Genomic DNA, 15,745 nt, shown 5'->3' with positions numbered 1-15,745 from the left:
CTACAGTACAGGATCTCAGGCTAGATTAAGGCCAACTCTATAATGCTGTTTCCCTTACAGCAATTTAAAGCAACTGTACCTTCAGCTGGGTGATGTAAAGTTACTGAACAACGCTAACTTTGCTCTGACCCTATCTTCTGACAGCACAAAAAGTTCACCCTTTTGTGTGTGTGTGTGTGTGTGTGTGTGTGTGTGTGTGCATGTGTGTAAGGTAAATCGCTGCTGTCTTATCAATTATTCAATATGTGGAAACAGCAATGCATGCTACAAGACACTGGGAGAATCAGAGACCTTGTTTGTTTGAACCTGGGTAAGAGGGGAGGGAAGGAGGGAGCGAGGGGGAGAGAGAGAGAGAGAGAGAGAGAGAGAGAGAGAGAGAGAGAAAGAGAGAGAGAGAGAGGTTGGGAGGAGGTGAAGTGAAGGGGAAGAAAATAGGTTTGCAGAGGAACAGAGAGTGAGTGAGTAAAAGAGGCCGAAGGAGGGAACGGGAGGAGAAGAGTGGACAAATGAGAAGAAGTAAAAGGCATCTTCCTGGCAGACCTCAGATGGGTAACAAGCGTACCTTTTAACACCACACAGTATCACAGTCAAACGTTTTCTATTCTCTGCTGTCACCATGTTTTATCTCTCCTTTTGTACTGTGCATATATTCTTTTATTCATATATTCTCTTCTTTTTCTGTTATCTGTTTCAATATTCTCTCAGGCAGCAAATTCTGATGCAAATTATTAAAACTTCCCTCCTTTGTCTTGATCAGAATCAGCTCTTATGAAACAATATCTCAAAAAAATCATTACTATCTGAATCATACGATAATATGTAGACACACAGTATGGTAAGTTATGATAATTATATATATATATACAATAGAATGAACAATGATACATAGGAATGGCTTTGTATATAGATTATTAAAAAAAAGCAGGCATAAACAGCTAATCCATGACTTAGGAAATGTAAAATGAAGTTATAAGAGTTAAATTAGTGATGTTAATATTATGGTTGCATATACACATGAGTGTGATGGAGAATGAACAAAACTGACATTTGAGAGATAGATTCAGCTTCTGTTGTTTTTCCCTACAGCTCAGCCTGAAGCCAATTTTACTCACTACTCCCATGTTCTTGCAGATGTTGTATTGTAGCTTGTTCCTGCCACAATATGTAGTTCCACCAGTCAGAAGTAACACAGTAACACAAGCCTTAATACTGGCTCAGCTGACTCGGTCCAAGATGGCGACGAACAAGTGAATTATGGTCAAATTTTGAAACCATTCCATCATTTAATTGAGACAAGGCACAAAATCCCAAATAAGATCAAATCTACATATTATAGCACAATTTTGTAAATTGGTACCAGGTTGACTAAAACTCATTAATTTGCATTTTCACTGGAATTAAGACAGGGACACATTACACAACTTTTATGCCAATTATAGCCAATTATAGACTTGTTCATCAAGATTGCATTTTCAAGATCAGACATGATTGTGTGATCTGTGCGCTTTAAGAACTTTAATCTCTTGCCCACCAATCACCAACCAATTTGTGACCATCACGGTTATTTTAAACATGTTGGGTTTTTACGACTCCAATCTGAACAAGTCTTGACATCTTCCTGTAGCGTGAGCTGGTCATGGACTCAAATCTGAAAGGAGACCGGCAACAGCCAATGAGCTGATTATGAAAGAATGACCAAAAAAAACCAACAACACAGGAATAGTAGAAACAAAAATGTTCCACCTTCATGTTTGTTTGGGTTCAGTGTAGCGTGAGAGCTTGTGTTTTGGCCGGACTGGAGGGGTCGTATGGTGTGAGAAGTCAGGTAGTGTGTGATCCCCGAATCCAACCCGTCGTCAAGTGTGTGCACCTCTATGACACCTCTAAGACAAAAACACAACTCTGCGAATGCCAGCTGTTATGGGTGTGATGTCAGTTCAGTCGTGTAGTGTGGCCCCAGCTTTAGCGTGTCTTGGATCTGGCCACTACTCCCTCATTGTTGAAATTTAGCTTCAAAGACGCGCCCCTCTCTGGCCCCTTAGCCTGTCTTAGCCAGACAGAGTGGATATTACGGATATGGATATTAGTCATGAATGGCTCTGTGAAGAGTTCATTTCAGGCTGACAGAAAGGCTAGCTACTGTACTGTATGACATCAAAATCAACGTGGTTTGCCAATTCTCCCGTCATGGGTTTTATTTTTCCATAATTCGCTGTGCCACTAAGTACCTCTTTACTGTCTCTTTATCCTCCCAAAATGTTACTCACCAGTCTTACGAACCTCTCTCTCATCTGTCTCTCCCTCTCTCCCTCTCTCTCCGCAAATGTATCCCTCCCCTCACTGTGTGACAAACGCTCACACTTGCACAGGGAGCTGACTTGAGCACTTCGAGGCACACACACACACACACACACACCTCCGCCACAACCTCTTCTCTCTTAAAACCACACACGCCCATTTCATTATCCCAGGATTTATGCATCCCTCTCACTTTCACTCACTCTTCTTTCTACTTTTCCGAGGTTGCAGATTGCAGACGGGAATGCTGAGGCATCCCGTCGAGGCATCCGGATGGGGGAACACAGACAGCGAATAAGCTCATCCATCCAGGAAATGATGGCATGAGTCTAATACGATTTTAAACCGCACCAGGGGTGATGCTGGATATAAATCCATACTCAGCCCTAATGATGATCATCATTTAGAACACATATTTAGAGCGCGCCGCCGTCTGGATGTATGGCCGTCCTGAGGCAGCCTCGTTCACCAGACAACTCATTGATCTTTAGTGGAAGTCACCTTTACGTACTGTAAAAGGGGGATGCTGGAAGCGAGTTTTGGGGAGAAGTTGGGAGAGAGTTGAGGGGAAAATTGAACCATGGGGATGTTTCGGTGCCAACAAAAACCACAAGTGGAAGCGCAAGTGGGCGATAAAGCTGATGCGCAAACATACAAAGACGTGCGAATGCATGCGCGCGCACACACAATCACACGATCCCTCGGTTGTCACTGCAACATACAGCAGCAGACTCATTGAAGAACCCAAATTCCCTGCAGTGTTTTTCTCAAGTAGGGCCTCTCTTCCCCATGGGCCCCTACAATTAGAACATCAGGGAAAATGGAGGGAATAAATAAGAAATAAGAGCTCTTTGATGTGTGTGTGTGTGTGTGTGTGTGTGTGTGTGTGTGTGTGTGTGTGTGTGTGTGTGTGTGTTTAGGTGTGTGTGTGTGTGTGTGTTGATGTGTGTGTATTTATGTACGTGTATGCGTGCATGTGTTTCCTCGCCTATATATGTGCAACTGTGTGTGTGTGTTGTTTGTGTATGTTTGTGAGTGTGTATATGTTTGTGTGTGTGTGTGTGTGTGTGTGTGTGTGTGTGTGTGTGTGTGTGTGTGTGTGTGTGTGCATGTGTGTGCACGCTCGTGTGTGTGCGCGTGCGTGTGTGTGTGTGTGTGTTGAAGAGAGAGAGAGAGGGCGGGAATGAATCAAACAGCAGTTGGGATTCTCATGAATAAGGGAAGAGATGTAATGGCATATTTGTTGTCCCTGTCTGTTTGACATTCCAAAGTCATCCAGACATTGTAATGGGTCTGAAACTCAACATTACTGTCAACAACTGCACTGCACTCTCCTGAGGCCTAGCACTGCAAATGGACTTTAATAAAGGCTCAAAACCAGAGGAAAATGTGCATGTGTGCATGTGCATAAGGGTATGTAGACATGTTTAAAATTGCACATGTTCAATATGGTTAGGTGAAGTGTTGCAGCGTGGGCTTGGAGCTACGCACGTGCATTATCGCCGCCTGTGATTGTGTTGGCGAGAGTTAGAATTTCAGTTGAAAGATTGAGGCCACTGCAGAGCGAATGCAACACAGACGCATACGCACGGGTGGGGTGGGAGTGTGTGTACTAGTATGACTGTGTTTGCAATTACACTTGATGATCAGGCTTAAAATACAAGTAATTGAGAATGCAAATTAGATTTTGGGTGCTCCAATCTGGGAGGTGAAGTGGTTCAAAGCGTTTCTTCCCCTTCATTAAGTAGAACTCATTGTTTTAATTACACTTTGGTTCGGCGTGCTGCTCCACTTTCTCTGTTATTTTTACTGATGAAAAATAAGCATCTGTGGGCAAGGGAGAAGACTCACTGTGCTTCTGAGAGGCAAACGGCAGACTTATCTAGAGGAAGAACTCTGGCAAACTCCCCATAGTCAGACACACACACACACAAACACACACACATAAACACACACACACAACACACGCACGCAGACACACAATAGCTTATACTGTCTATCTCTTTTGTCTCTCCCTGTCTTTCTCTGTCTCTTTCGCATGGGTGCGTGCACAAACACACCCACCCACACACACACACAAACATACACACACACACACACACACACACACACAAATACACTCCCTGCAGCCCTGAAGCTGCGGATGATAAAAGTCTTGAAGTCTGAGGCAGGCAGATGCAGAGTAAAAGATTGTTGGGGGAAGGTGTGCAGAAAAGGAGTGAGGGAGGGAGAGATGGAGGGAGGGATGAAAAGTAAGAAGGGGAAGGAAAATGGTTCCTTCTAGAAGACAGTGGAAAGGACTGAAAGGAAGGCATTAGTGTCGCTAATCTCTTCATAATACAAAGGCTTCAAAGAGATTGGCACAGCATCTCTGACCCTTTCTGCTGTTTGAAACCGAAATCAAGATGATGGATGCAGGGGAGGGCAACAATGTTACAGTAGACTGAAATAAAAATGTGCTGTCAGACCCATGATGTCAGCTTTGCGCAGTGAGTCACTATGCACAGGGGTGAAAGAGCAAAAAAGACAATTTTCATTCTCTTTGAGGTTGCCAAAAATGGACTTCTGTTAGATTAGAACGGTAATTGTAAAATATACCTAGCTATTGTCTCTTTGTTATCTTGACTACTTCTGTGCATCTGTGTCACATTAGCTTTGAAATGCTGAAGCAAAGTAGGGTCGTTTGATTTCGGGCTATCTTGCAAGACAAGACAAGCGATCCTATACGGCCCTGTCTTTTAATGACCTCACCGCTTTTGATGCCGTTTGAGTGTCAGACAAGATGAGCATCCATACAAGTCTGATAAAGGCGGCCAGCTAGCCTGACAACCAGTATGTTTGAAGCGTCCTTACCTTCATAAGACACCTTGAAGCCCAGGGAGCCGCTGGTGTCGTCCGTTTTGAAGTTGAGCCACATCTGGTGACTGGTGCTGACCACCAGGTCAGGAGTGGTGGTGCCAGAGAGGCTACAAAAAGAGACACGAGGACAGGATTGTTAACCAGAAAGTGTCTTCAAAGAGTGTCTTGAGTATATGTGTGTACTATATATGAGTGCGCAATGTGTGAATGTGTGCATCATGTGTCACACCTGGGCCAGGTTTTGCTGAGAGCTGCCTGAAGACTAAAGGCGGGCAGGTTTTGCACTTTCTGCACAGTGAACTTGGTTTCACTTTAATAGCCAAAGGCCCTGCTTTGACAGCATCATAAAACTATGTTAATGCAACTGCAAACAGCAACTTTTTTTAACACCCGAAGTTGTATATTAAACTATCTGACTTTCCTCATCAAAGCACAGCGCTCTAAAACTGTTCCAGTCTGTGAAGCATTTTTTTAATCCTAACCCTCTAATTCCAAACGGTGGGGGACAAGAGAGTGGAAAATTAAGGCAAGATAAGTTAATTCCAGAAAATGTAATTTAATCCTATTTGAATAGTAATTCCACCCAACTCTAATTAGTAAGTGTATACCTGCAAAGTAAGTGATTAAGTTATCACAACATATTGTACTGATAGTTATGTTCTCTGGTGCCATCATTTTTACAGTTTGTTTGTGTGAAAGAGTGTGTTTGACCTCAATGACAGACGTTCCCACTGTCTAGTTTCATTTCATGCCACACAGGGACATTCAGAAGATGTCCATATGGGGAGAAGTAGTGCTTAATTGGATAGATTAAGTCATTTTCAGTGTTTGTGTGTGTGTGTTGTGAGAGTATGTGTGTGTGTACACAAAAGTTAAAGCAAGGAAGCTCCTCACCGCTCAACAAACGCCTCTACCACAAACCTCTCCCTCCTTTATTTCCCACCTCTCCCCTGTTCCCACCCGGGCGAGGCAGCCTCGCATAAAAATTGATCTATAAAAACTTTATTAAGGCGGTAAATTTCAGCACAATTAATAACAACATCCTGTGAAACGTTATGGAGCATCTGCTAGAGCAAACTCCATTAGGGGGCATCAATATGCAGTTTGCAACGCTGCGCCACATGGCTGTGATCTTGTTTTTAACATTGAAGAGAGTGGTGATTGACAATGTGGTGCGATCTATTTTTCATGCGCTACTGCCTCAAGAGGTGATGAAATGAAGGAGAAACAGAGCGGCGGAGAGAAAGGGCTGGAGGGGGAAAGGGGCAGCAGGGTGAAGGAAGAAGGAAAGTGGAGGAGGTGATGGGAAGGCAAGCGAGGTAAAAGGTGAAGGGGAAAGAGAAAAAAACAAAATGAGATTAGATGGAACATGGGCTACAGTTTCATGCAGAAAATCTTATTCCTAATAAATTCCTTCCAATTGACGAAGCCAAATGAACTGTTTACATGAATGGTAAATAAAGTGATCTGATAAGGTGTGCATGCATCAAAGCATATAATCAGATCAGAAATTTTGAGAAGAATGTTTCAGACTTTCCTGGAAACTCAGTGTCGTCACTTACTCTGAGTGGACAGACATGAGAATAAAGATTACTATACATTCCAACTAAAGAAAGTAGTTAAGTCTTTACAACGGATTATCAAAGGTTTACACCACCCATTGCATACTAAATGAAATTTCATTTGGAATGCCCAAGTCTATTCCCTTTTGCAGCATTTTTATTCTGATTGGGTTTAAGGAATATCAGGCTCCATGTAAACCCAGCTATGATAGTAACAGCAGCAGAAAATGAAGGACTGATGGAGATGACAGAGTGGAGGAAAAAGCTAAAAGAACTCAGGAGCAGAGGGAAGAATGAGGGGAAAAGGACGGAGGTCGGAGGAGTCACTCACACATGGAAGACGGTCTTCTGGTCTCCCACCACCTCACCGTCCCCCACCGTCAGGGTGTCGTAGCCACGCTCCAGGTCGAAATCCTCAAATGTCAGCTTGATCACCTAGACAACAGTGGGGACATCGCCATGACAACCGTGAACGACAGATGCTCGACCCCTCCCGACACCAGGTGCGGAGGAGAGAACCCTTCCCATCTGTCACTCTCTCCATCCCTCCTTCCCTCCATCCACCCGTCTATCCATCTATCAATCTCTCCCTCAGTCGTCTGGACGTTTTTCTGGCACTATTCCATTTGTGCCTTTTGTAGCGGCGGTGTATATGCGCATCATCGTCCTCACATCATTTGTATCTATTTATCGCACTCGTTTCCAATTTCTTGTACATCATCGCATCTCATCATGAATCCTCATTCTTTATCCCATCAGGTTCTGATCATGATTCATAGCTTTCACTATTAATGTAAAATATCCGCTTGGTGTTGTTGCACCTGGATGCTTATGTTTGGATGACGTATTGACATTCTATTTCAATCCAGGCTCATGCAGTCATATTGACACCCTTCGTTTCACCCGCTTATCCCCATGTGTTCTGTGGGTGTGTAAGTGTGAGTGTGTGTGTTTGCCAACTCCGGTCTCCAGTCTGGTGACCATGAACTCTCTCTGACTCATCACCCATCTGATTACCTGCCAGACGGTCCACATGACCCCCGCTCTTCCCTCATCGAATCAGCAGGTCGCGTCAGAGAGACCTGCTGAGAGATCCCATTGTGGACCATTTAGCCTGACTTAGTGACTTTAAGTGCATCAGGACGGGTGGCGGGGGACTTGAGGTTGTTCACAAGGTGAATATATCCATCATAAAGGAGACGAAAAAAAGGTTTTAAAAAACGAGGATTTATGCATTGAATTTCCATGGCGAAAAAAGAAAAAAAAGAAAAACCTACTCATTTCAGCTCATTTCTATGCTGCGGGAGAGTGTGTGGGAGAGAAGGCGGAACAAGGTAAGAAAAACAATAAGTGTGCCCTATCCGAGGGAAACAAGGGGCAAGCCTAATAAAGACAGACAATGAAATAAGGTTTGTCTCGAGTATGATAGTGCAAAATGTCGATAAATAAAGAAGGGAAAAAAAAAACAGGGAAATGCAAGGAAAAAATGAAATAAATAAAAAGAAAGGCAAGTACTATCTTGGCCTCCTATTTTAAATTGGCTGCCACTGACTTCCGCCAAATTCTTAATGTTTTCAGAGGGCTGGGAGAGCAAGGCCTAATGAAAAAGCTTATATAAATGCAAATTGCATTCTGTCCTATGTTAAACCCAGTGCCTAATGAAAATTGCCAAGGTGGAGAGCTGAGATGGATGGCGTGTAGGCAAAACAGGTCAGATCACCAGATAAATGGAGTTTCATCCCACAAACTCGTCTGCCATCTGCCAGCCAACAGGTACGGGACAGAAGGGACAAGGGAGGGAACAAACAAAAAAAGGAAAAGCATAATAACCATATAGGTTGCTAGCCATCTCTGACGTCCACAGTTTGGTTATTTTGGTACAGTGTCCCTGATGCTGAAGGAGAGACGCTCGAAAAACTGTCAACTGAAAAGAGCTGCGTCCGGTAACCTCAGCACGCGATGAAGGAACAACACTTGACACGAACCCACATTAGTCATGATGTCGCGAGGTTGGATTTAGGTCCAGAAGAGCTGTGTCACGTCCCGGCCCCCCCTGGCGGTTCCGCCTGAGTCTCCCGCCTGACCTAACGTCTCCTCTTTCGGGGGCCTGTGTGGACGGGCAGGAATAGAAGGCCATTACATCTCTAAAGAGAAAGAACAGCCTCGCTCCATCTTCATCTGGACCGGACGCAGAGCGGAGAGACAGCCCAAAGCGCCGGTGTCTGTTTCAGCAGGCTGCCCGCCGGGTATACCCAAGGGTGTCGGTATGTGTGCATGTGTCTGCATGCGAGTTAAGAGGGAGAGAGCGTGTGTGTCTGTGTGTGTGTGTGTGTCCCTACCTTCCCTGCCTCGCCTCACCTCACATAGCCTCTCCTTCACTCAGCGCAGTGTGATAAGAGAACAGATTTGTAAAACCATTTTGTTTGAGTTCACAGAAGGATACTTGGCAAGCGGGCAGCTGCGTGGCCTTGAACACAACTCCAAAGTCATCGGTCTGAATAGAGCGGCTATGTCACTTTCATGATATCCTCTGAGCATGCTCTCTAAACCTCTCCATCCCTCTTCTGTCTTTTTCCGCTTTCTTCTTCTCTCCCTCACCACAGGTGATTCTAATAACTCTCTTTGTCTTCCGTTGGCTCAATTCCGCTGTTCTTTTTTTTCTCCGTCTTCTCTCATATTCTTTATCTCTTGCTTTTTTTTGTGTGGTTCTCTCACAGGATGTGCTGAATAGCCTCCAAATTGTCCTCTAGCATTTAGTAAAGTATGAGTCATTTGTGCCAGCAAAGAGCCTCTTCTCGAGTCCCTCCCCTACAGGTGCAAACACACCAGTCAGCTGCTTTTCAGTTTGTTGGCAGCCGAACCACTTTTTGCACCGGTGGAAAAGCTAGCTATTACAGCGGGAAAGCAGCGGCGATGTTTCACCAGCGCTCGCTACACTGCTGCTCTAATCCCACGAGTAATGACCTTTTACCTTGGATGTGTCTGTGGCTGCGATGACCCAGGTGCAGTTAGCGTTGTTGTCATACTGGACTGGGTAGTTTGGAGAGGTGATGATACCGTTGGGTCCTCTCAGCTGTCCTCCACACATGGGTGCTACAAGAGATGAGAGAGAGAGAGAGGTAAATGTTTGGTCAATGACAATCTAACCACTGAACCATTGCAAGTACGGTACACAGAAGGGCTACACACAGCTGTTGAAAATAAGAAAAAGCTCAGACAAGGTCAAAAATAACACAATAAAAATAAAATCTAAGCACCCAACTGCCTCCTGGGTATCTGGATTGGGACCTAACACCATATCAAAAGACAGCTAAGCCATGTCGGACCAGCAAATTCACAATTTATCTTTGTAATGGTCAGGAAAGACAATACAAGACCACCGTAATCTGAGTAAACCACACTGAACATAATCGTCCAGTGGCGGGATCATGAAGATCAAATCACTGGCTAACTTCAAAACACCAAACCGCTGACATTGTTGGATTTTGAACTGAACGATGAGGCGTCCGTTGCTTATCCACTGTAAGCGAGAATTGCTTTGAAAATGTGCAGCTGTTTGGCGGGTGCTTGGTAACGATAACTCAGCAATTGTTTTGTTTATGAACATCATCAAATCGTAAACAGAAGTGCCATCCAAACAAAATTGACTGAAGTGTACTCTCTAAACACTTGACTTGCCAATTCAGTGTGGCAGTTAAAATACCCATGAATGAGAGACTAATGACAGAGTCAATCAAAGCCATAAATCATAGGAAAAAAAAACCCCAAAACAAACATATTCAACAAAACAAACCTACTGAGTTTTAATTGCTGACCGCCATAGCTTTGTTCATTCAAGCACCTAGATATTCCAATTGAAAAGACTAGGTGAGCAGTTGGCAAACCAACTTTTAAAGGACAATGTGACTTTTCTTATCGAGGCCCTGGGGCGCCTGCAAGGCAGAACTCTTAAACACCTCTTCGAATTAAAGCAGTACTTCTAATGAGTCCTTTAAGGGGAGTGTGTGCGTATGCGTGTATGCCTGTATGTGTGTGTGTGTGTGTGTGTGTGTGTGTGTGTACATATGTGGGGGGTAACATGAAAGTATTTAAAAGGGCCTGGACCCAGCCACCCTGATCTTAATGAGTTACGTCTAAGAGAGGTCCTGCGGGTGTTCAAGCGCCGCTCGGTGGCCACCCCTCTCCCTCCAAACCAACCCTATTAAATTGCAAAGGAACTTTGGGGAAGTTTGGGGAAGAATGGAGTAATTAGTTTGAGTGCTGCTGACAGTTAGGGTGACCTCAATGAAAATAATACAGCAGAGAGGAAGTCCACTGAAGTATCATTTCCCCCCCTCTTTTTTTTTTTTTTTTACTAATGGGGATCATCGGGCCTGATCCTCAATGCCCTGGGCTTTTAGTGACAGAAACTAAAGTCCAGCAGGCTGATCACCCAGCAATCAGAGGCCACGACGACTCACAGAGAGGAATTAAAACAGCGCCGTGTGACCAGAGGGGAGAAAGAAAAGTATGAGCGGAAAGGGAACTGCGACTTTTACCTCCAGAGGATGAATGTGCAGCCCTAGATTAAGTCTTTTCCTGTGCTAATGATAGTTCTTCTGAATTTAATGATGACTAATGCTAATTTAGGCCACAGATACATCTTCAATTATTCCTGGACGATGTTTAATCTTCATTTAAACGTTCCGAGGCAGAACAAAGGCATGGTAAAGGTTGAACGAGGATGATTCTCATTCTTAATTTTGCTCCAGGACAGGCAGGAGCAGTCAGTGAAGTCAGAGTTCGTGGTATAGACACGGGGAAGGCTGCCAGCGGAATTCAATGATGCAAAACATTCAAATTAGATTGTCACTTGCGCTCAGAACTGGTGCGTAGACCAACCAACACAGATACTATGCTCTGCACTCAACAAACAGGTTCTTTCTTTATATTCTCTTATTCATTCAGGGGAGAGCAGAAGATAAGACAGACATATGAGCACTACGCTTTCATCAGTACAGACCACAGTATCTGTGTTGGATGATACGAAACATTGAAATCATATTCTGAAATATGTTTCCATTATTTGTTTCTGTTGCTATCCAGGTAGTAGACTGTGGCTCAGATGGGAGGAAGTACAATCAATCCTTCCGCCCACATAATCCTTCTGAGATCGGTGTCCCCCTTCTCCGTAGTGGTATAATCTCATTTTGGCTCAATTGGATCAGTCTAAGACAAAAAGAATGGGGGAGACCCTGGAAGACCGGATTTCTCAGAGCACATTAACGTAACGAAGATGGCCTAGAGGCCATGATAAAGGGGATAAAATGCCCAGGTGATTGCATCAGACAACATTGTCTGAGAGTGAGGCATTAAGAAAACTGATGAATGGGGAAGTGGGGAAACCGGCACAAACTGGCTGACATAAGGGGAAAAGTGGATGGAAAATGCACCGCATAGCATAGACCAAGGATATGAAATATTACTAGTGGTCCATTTGCAACTGTGGAGAGCTCGGTCTTGTGGCATCAAGACTTAAACCAATCAGTATGTCAAGATAATTTACACAAATTACACGGTCCACCAACAAAACAGTTTTGATGAATTTCCGCCTACACTTCTCTATAATTAAACATGGCTACACACAGCACCAAACTGAGCCAGAATTAAAATATCTATATTATATATTATACAGTATATTATATATATATCCTCTCTTTCTCTTTCTCTCTCTCTCTCTCTCTCTCTCTCTCACCATGTCACTAATTAGTTCCCCTATTGACATCGCTGTTTGAATGAATAGATACTGCAAACAGTTCAATGCTATCAATGTCACAGGTCTAAAGATCCGTCCCACTGCCACCGACTGAAACTTTATTTCACCCTTAGCTGGCCTCAAGGACAGTTTTCATATGAGCTGTTCTGTTTATGTATTTTCTGACATTGTGATTTATGAACGTCTCATTCGTAGTGCAAGGCGAAATTGTTTGGCTTAATTACTCCACAACTTTTTGGAGTTATCCCTCGGCACTTTGCAATTACAGGGCCCTTTTCGAGTAATGACCCAGCATTTAGTGCTGTCGAATCAATGAAACAAGACAAATAATCACCCCCCCCCCCTCCCCAAACCAGCCACATTTGCCAATTTAAAAAGAACTGATTGAAATCAGGCTTTCGCACCCAAACACAGCCTAATGACTATTGCAGATGTGTGAATCTCCGACTGACTGATGATGTGTGCCAATCACACTTTGTCACAAGCCACCAATGCAAACAAGAATGTGCACGTCAGGAATGTGCACGTGTGTGTTTTTGTATCTGTGCCTTTGTGTCTGTGTGTGTGTGAGCATTTGTGCATGTTGGTATATCACTTTCATAATTTCCCTTTCATTATAATTCTCTTTCAACGTCCCCTATCTTTCCTGTAGTTTAATGAAGCAAACCCATGTGAGTGACAGCAGAGAGTAATCAGAAACCATACTCTGTGTATATCTCTCCAACTTGTAATTTCAGTGTTGCATTCCCAGCTGAAACACTGTCTCTACTATCTTTATTTGCAAAGTGATTCATTGGACTGAAGACATTTTTTTTTTAATATATGTACTAAGAGTGTACGATAGACAATATGGGTTTTACATGATTTCCAGGCTTTACAAGGTTTGCTTACATATGTAATATCTGTAGTGAAGCAGTGTATTTTGAGTTTGATAGGTTAAGATTTTCCACATACAAGTCAAACTCTTAAAGAACAGATGTGGACATAACCAGAATTACAGATGGGCAAATACATTTCAGATTTTATATTTAAAAACTACATCAATGATAACATAATAATTTATTGATCCTTCCCACCTAGGGAAATTCTCTTTTCACTTGCCATCCCTCCACATGGGGGTCAGAGGTCAGGGTCAGCTACAGAACAGTAATGCAGATATTTGCTGACATGGGAACATGGGTCATTCAGTTAAAGGATGGTCTCTTGAAAGGATAATACTGGTGTCTTTTTTTTGTTTTTTGTTTATTTTAAGTTTGTGCCAATCGTCTAGGTTGCCCCTCTCCTTTCTATTATTCCTATTCACAGACAGCACAGTTGGAGATATCAGGGCTCATTCTCCTTCCTTCAAGAAGAATACATTTGCTGCCATTCAATCTTGTACAGTATTAAAAAACAACTTCCACAGACTTGAAAATTGTCTGAGCTAGATAATCCATCACAGTGAACATGAAGTCTTATTTTCATTTCGTCAAAATTTCTCTGTTTTATCCTTGGTCGTATCCTCTCATTGGACCAGAGAATATTTCAGGCTCTTTGACTGGATAAGGAAGGCCGGAGGGCGCATGTGTCACAATGTAAACATGGGATGTAGACTAAACTTTTCACCAGTCACTGACATCCTTTGTGATTATGTTACGCTCTGCTTACTGTCAATCACCTGACACCCAGAGGGAGAAATGGATCTGTCACGAAATAATCCCTAAAAAACACGTCGCCTTACAAATGATATTGTCACATCCATGTCTTTTCATTTAGGGCGTCTTTCTTAACCGGGACAGCAGTTATTTATTTATTTTTTCAAGCTTGACAATGTAAAGTTTGAATTTTAAAAACAAAAAATGAGGAGATGTTAAAAAACTCGAATTACATATGGCACACATTGCAAAATGTTTAGAGAAATGTAAACTAAGCATAGCCAGTAATAACTCTAAATGACATTGCTCCTTTAACCACTGGGGCACACTGCCACCCAAACCCAAATACAAGTTAAAGTTAAAAAAGATCTAAAAAGGTCAACTTTTTGCCATAAATTGAAGTGACAAAATTAGCATGGCCTGTTCAGATGAATACATGTCACAAGCCCGTCAATTAATACAAAAAGGCCAACCACCACATCTACTCTGATTAATACAGCTCACTGCAGCAGGAAACTGAGAAGCAGATAGCCAGCAGCCACATAACAGACACCATACAGGGAGCCTGATTGCTCTCTCTGCCTGTCACAAAATGGTTAGAAGTCAGGAGACATGCCTGATGGGCAGCACTATGCCAGCATGGCTAACAGAGCGAGGGAGCGGAGGCGGAGGATGGCTGGCCAAAGGTCAAAGTCAGGCCAGTCACAGTAAAAAATGATGAATGCCGAATCAATAATAGACAGAATGAAAGAAACCAGTGCGCATCTGCACTAAATATGCACTAAGCGATCAAGAGGCAGACAGCACACACACACAAGCAAACACATCAGCATCAGGGCATATACTGTAAGTATGGAAATGGAAATGGAGGTCATATCAAGACTTCCTCCGTCACAGAAGTGCTTAAATGCACAACCCACACATCAATCCTCACCTCTGCAGATGGGCCGATCGTCGCTCCAGCCCACGTAGCTGTCCGTCACCCTGAGACAGCTGATGCTCTTGGAGCCCTGCAGTTCGTAGCCCTCGTCGCAGGAGAAATGCACCGTGGCCCCTCGTCTGCAGTGGGGTTGGGTACAGGGACAATGCGTCAGTATCGCACATGTTAATATATGGTTAACCAAGACTGACACATTATGTATCCTTTTGTCAACCTACTGGACACTTTTGCACTAGAGTGACCGTCGTATTTTTTTGCACAAGGAAGCAAAGCACTCCTTTGTCTGACCCTTAAAGGACGTTTAAACCCGATACTCTGACATTTTCCAAAATGGCCCTCAGGAAGAGAGTTGTTCTTTCTCTCCAACTCTGGTCCTCTGCTAATCCATTTCCCTCTCCTCTGAAACCTCTCTGTAACAGTGGGAGTGTAGATGAGGTAACAGCGAGGGACAAAATGGCCTATTGGAAAAAAAAAAGGAAAAAAAAGGAAAAAAAAGTTTCGATTGTCTTTGGCTTCCCCACTGTGACTTCCAAGAGTCTTGCATCGTGGGAGACGGATGGTACCCATTTGTCTGCGTTAGGGTTGACCATTGATACAGAGAATGACTCTGACAGGACAGAAGCTCCATAGGCCCATTGGTAATACCTACACCCCACAGAGACAGCCTATTAGTGTGCAATGGCTCAGATGGTAGCAT

General features: G+C 43.5%; 1 protein-coding gene across 1 annotated transcript in view; it reads right to left on the bottom strand.

Annotated features, from left to right (window-relative positions):
* csmd2 (CUB and Sushi multiple domains 2) overlaps positions 1 to 15,745 on the bottom strand; it is a 235,940-nt gene that overhangs the window by 108,630 nt on the left and 111,565 nt on the right. The window contains exons 9-12 of the mRNA XM_078290607.1: positions 15,043 to 15,167; positions 9,691 to 9,812; positions 7,051 to 7,154; positions 5,152 to 5,264 (exon numbers count right to left, since the gene is read on the bottom strand). Coding sequence (XP_078146733.1) covers positions 5,152 to 5,264; positions 7,051 to 7,154; positions 9,691 to 9,812; positions 15,043 to 15,167 — 464 coding nt within the window. The remainder of the gene's footprint in view (positions 1 to 5,151; positions 5,265 to 7,050; positions 7,155 to 9,690; positions 9,813 to 15,042; positions 15,168 to 15,745) is intronic.

Source organism: Centroberyx gerrardi, chromosome 19 (genome assembly GCF_048128805.1).
Source record: "Centroberyx gerrardi isolate f3 chromosome 19, fCenGer3.hap1.cur.20231027, whole genome shotgun sequence".
NCBI classification, from domain to species: domain Eukaryota; kingdom Metazoa; phylum Chordata; class Actinopteri; order Beryciformes; family Berycidae; genus Centroberyx; species Centroberyx gerrardi.
The sequence above is the reverse complement of the archived record's forward strand: the minus strand, read 5'-3'. Positions and strand labels throughout refer to the sequence as shown.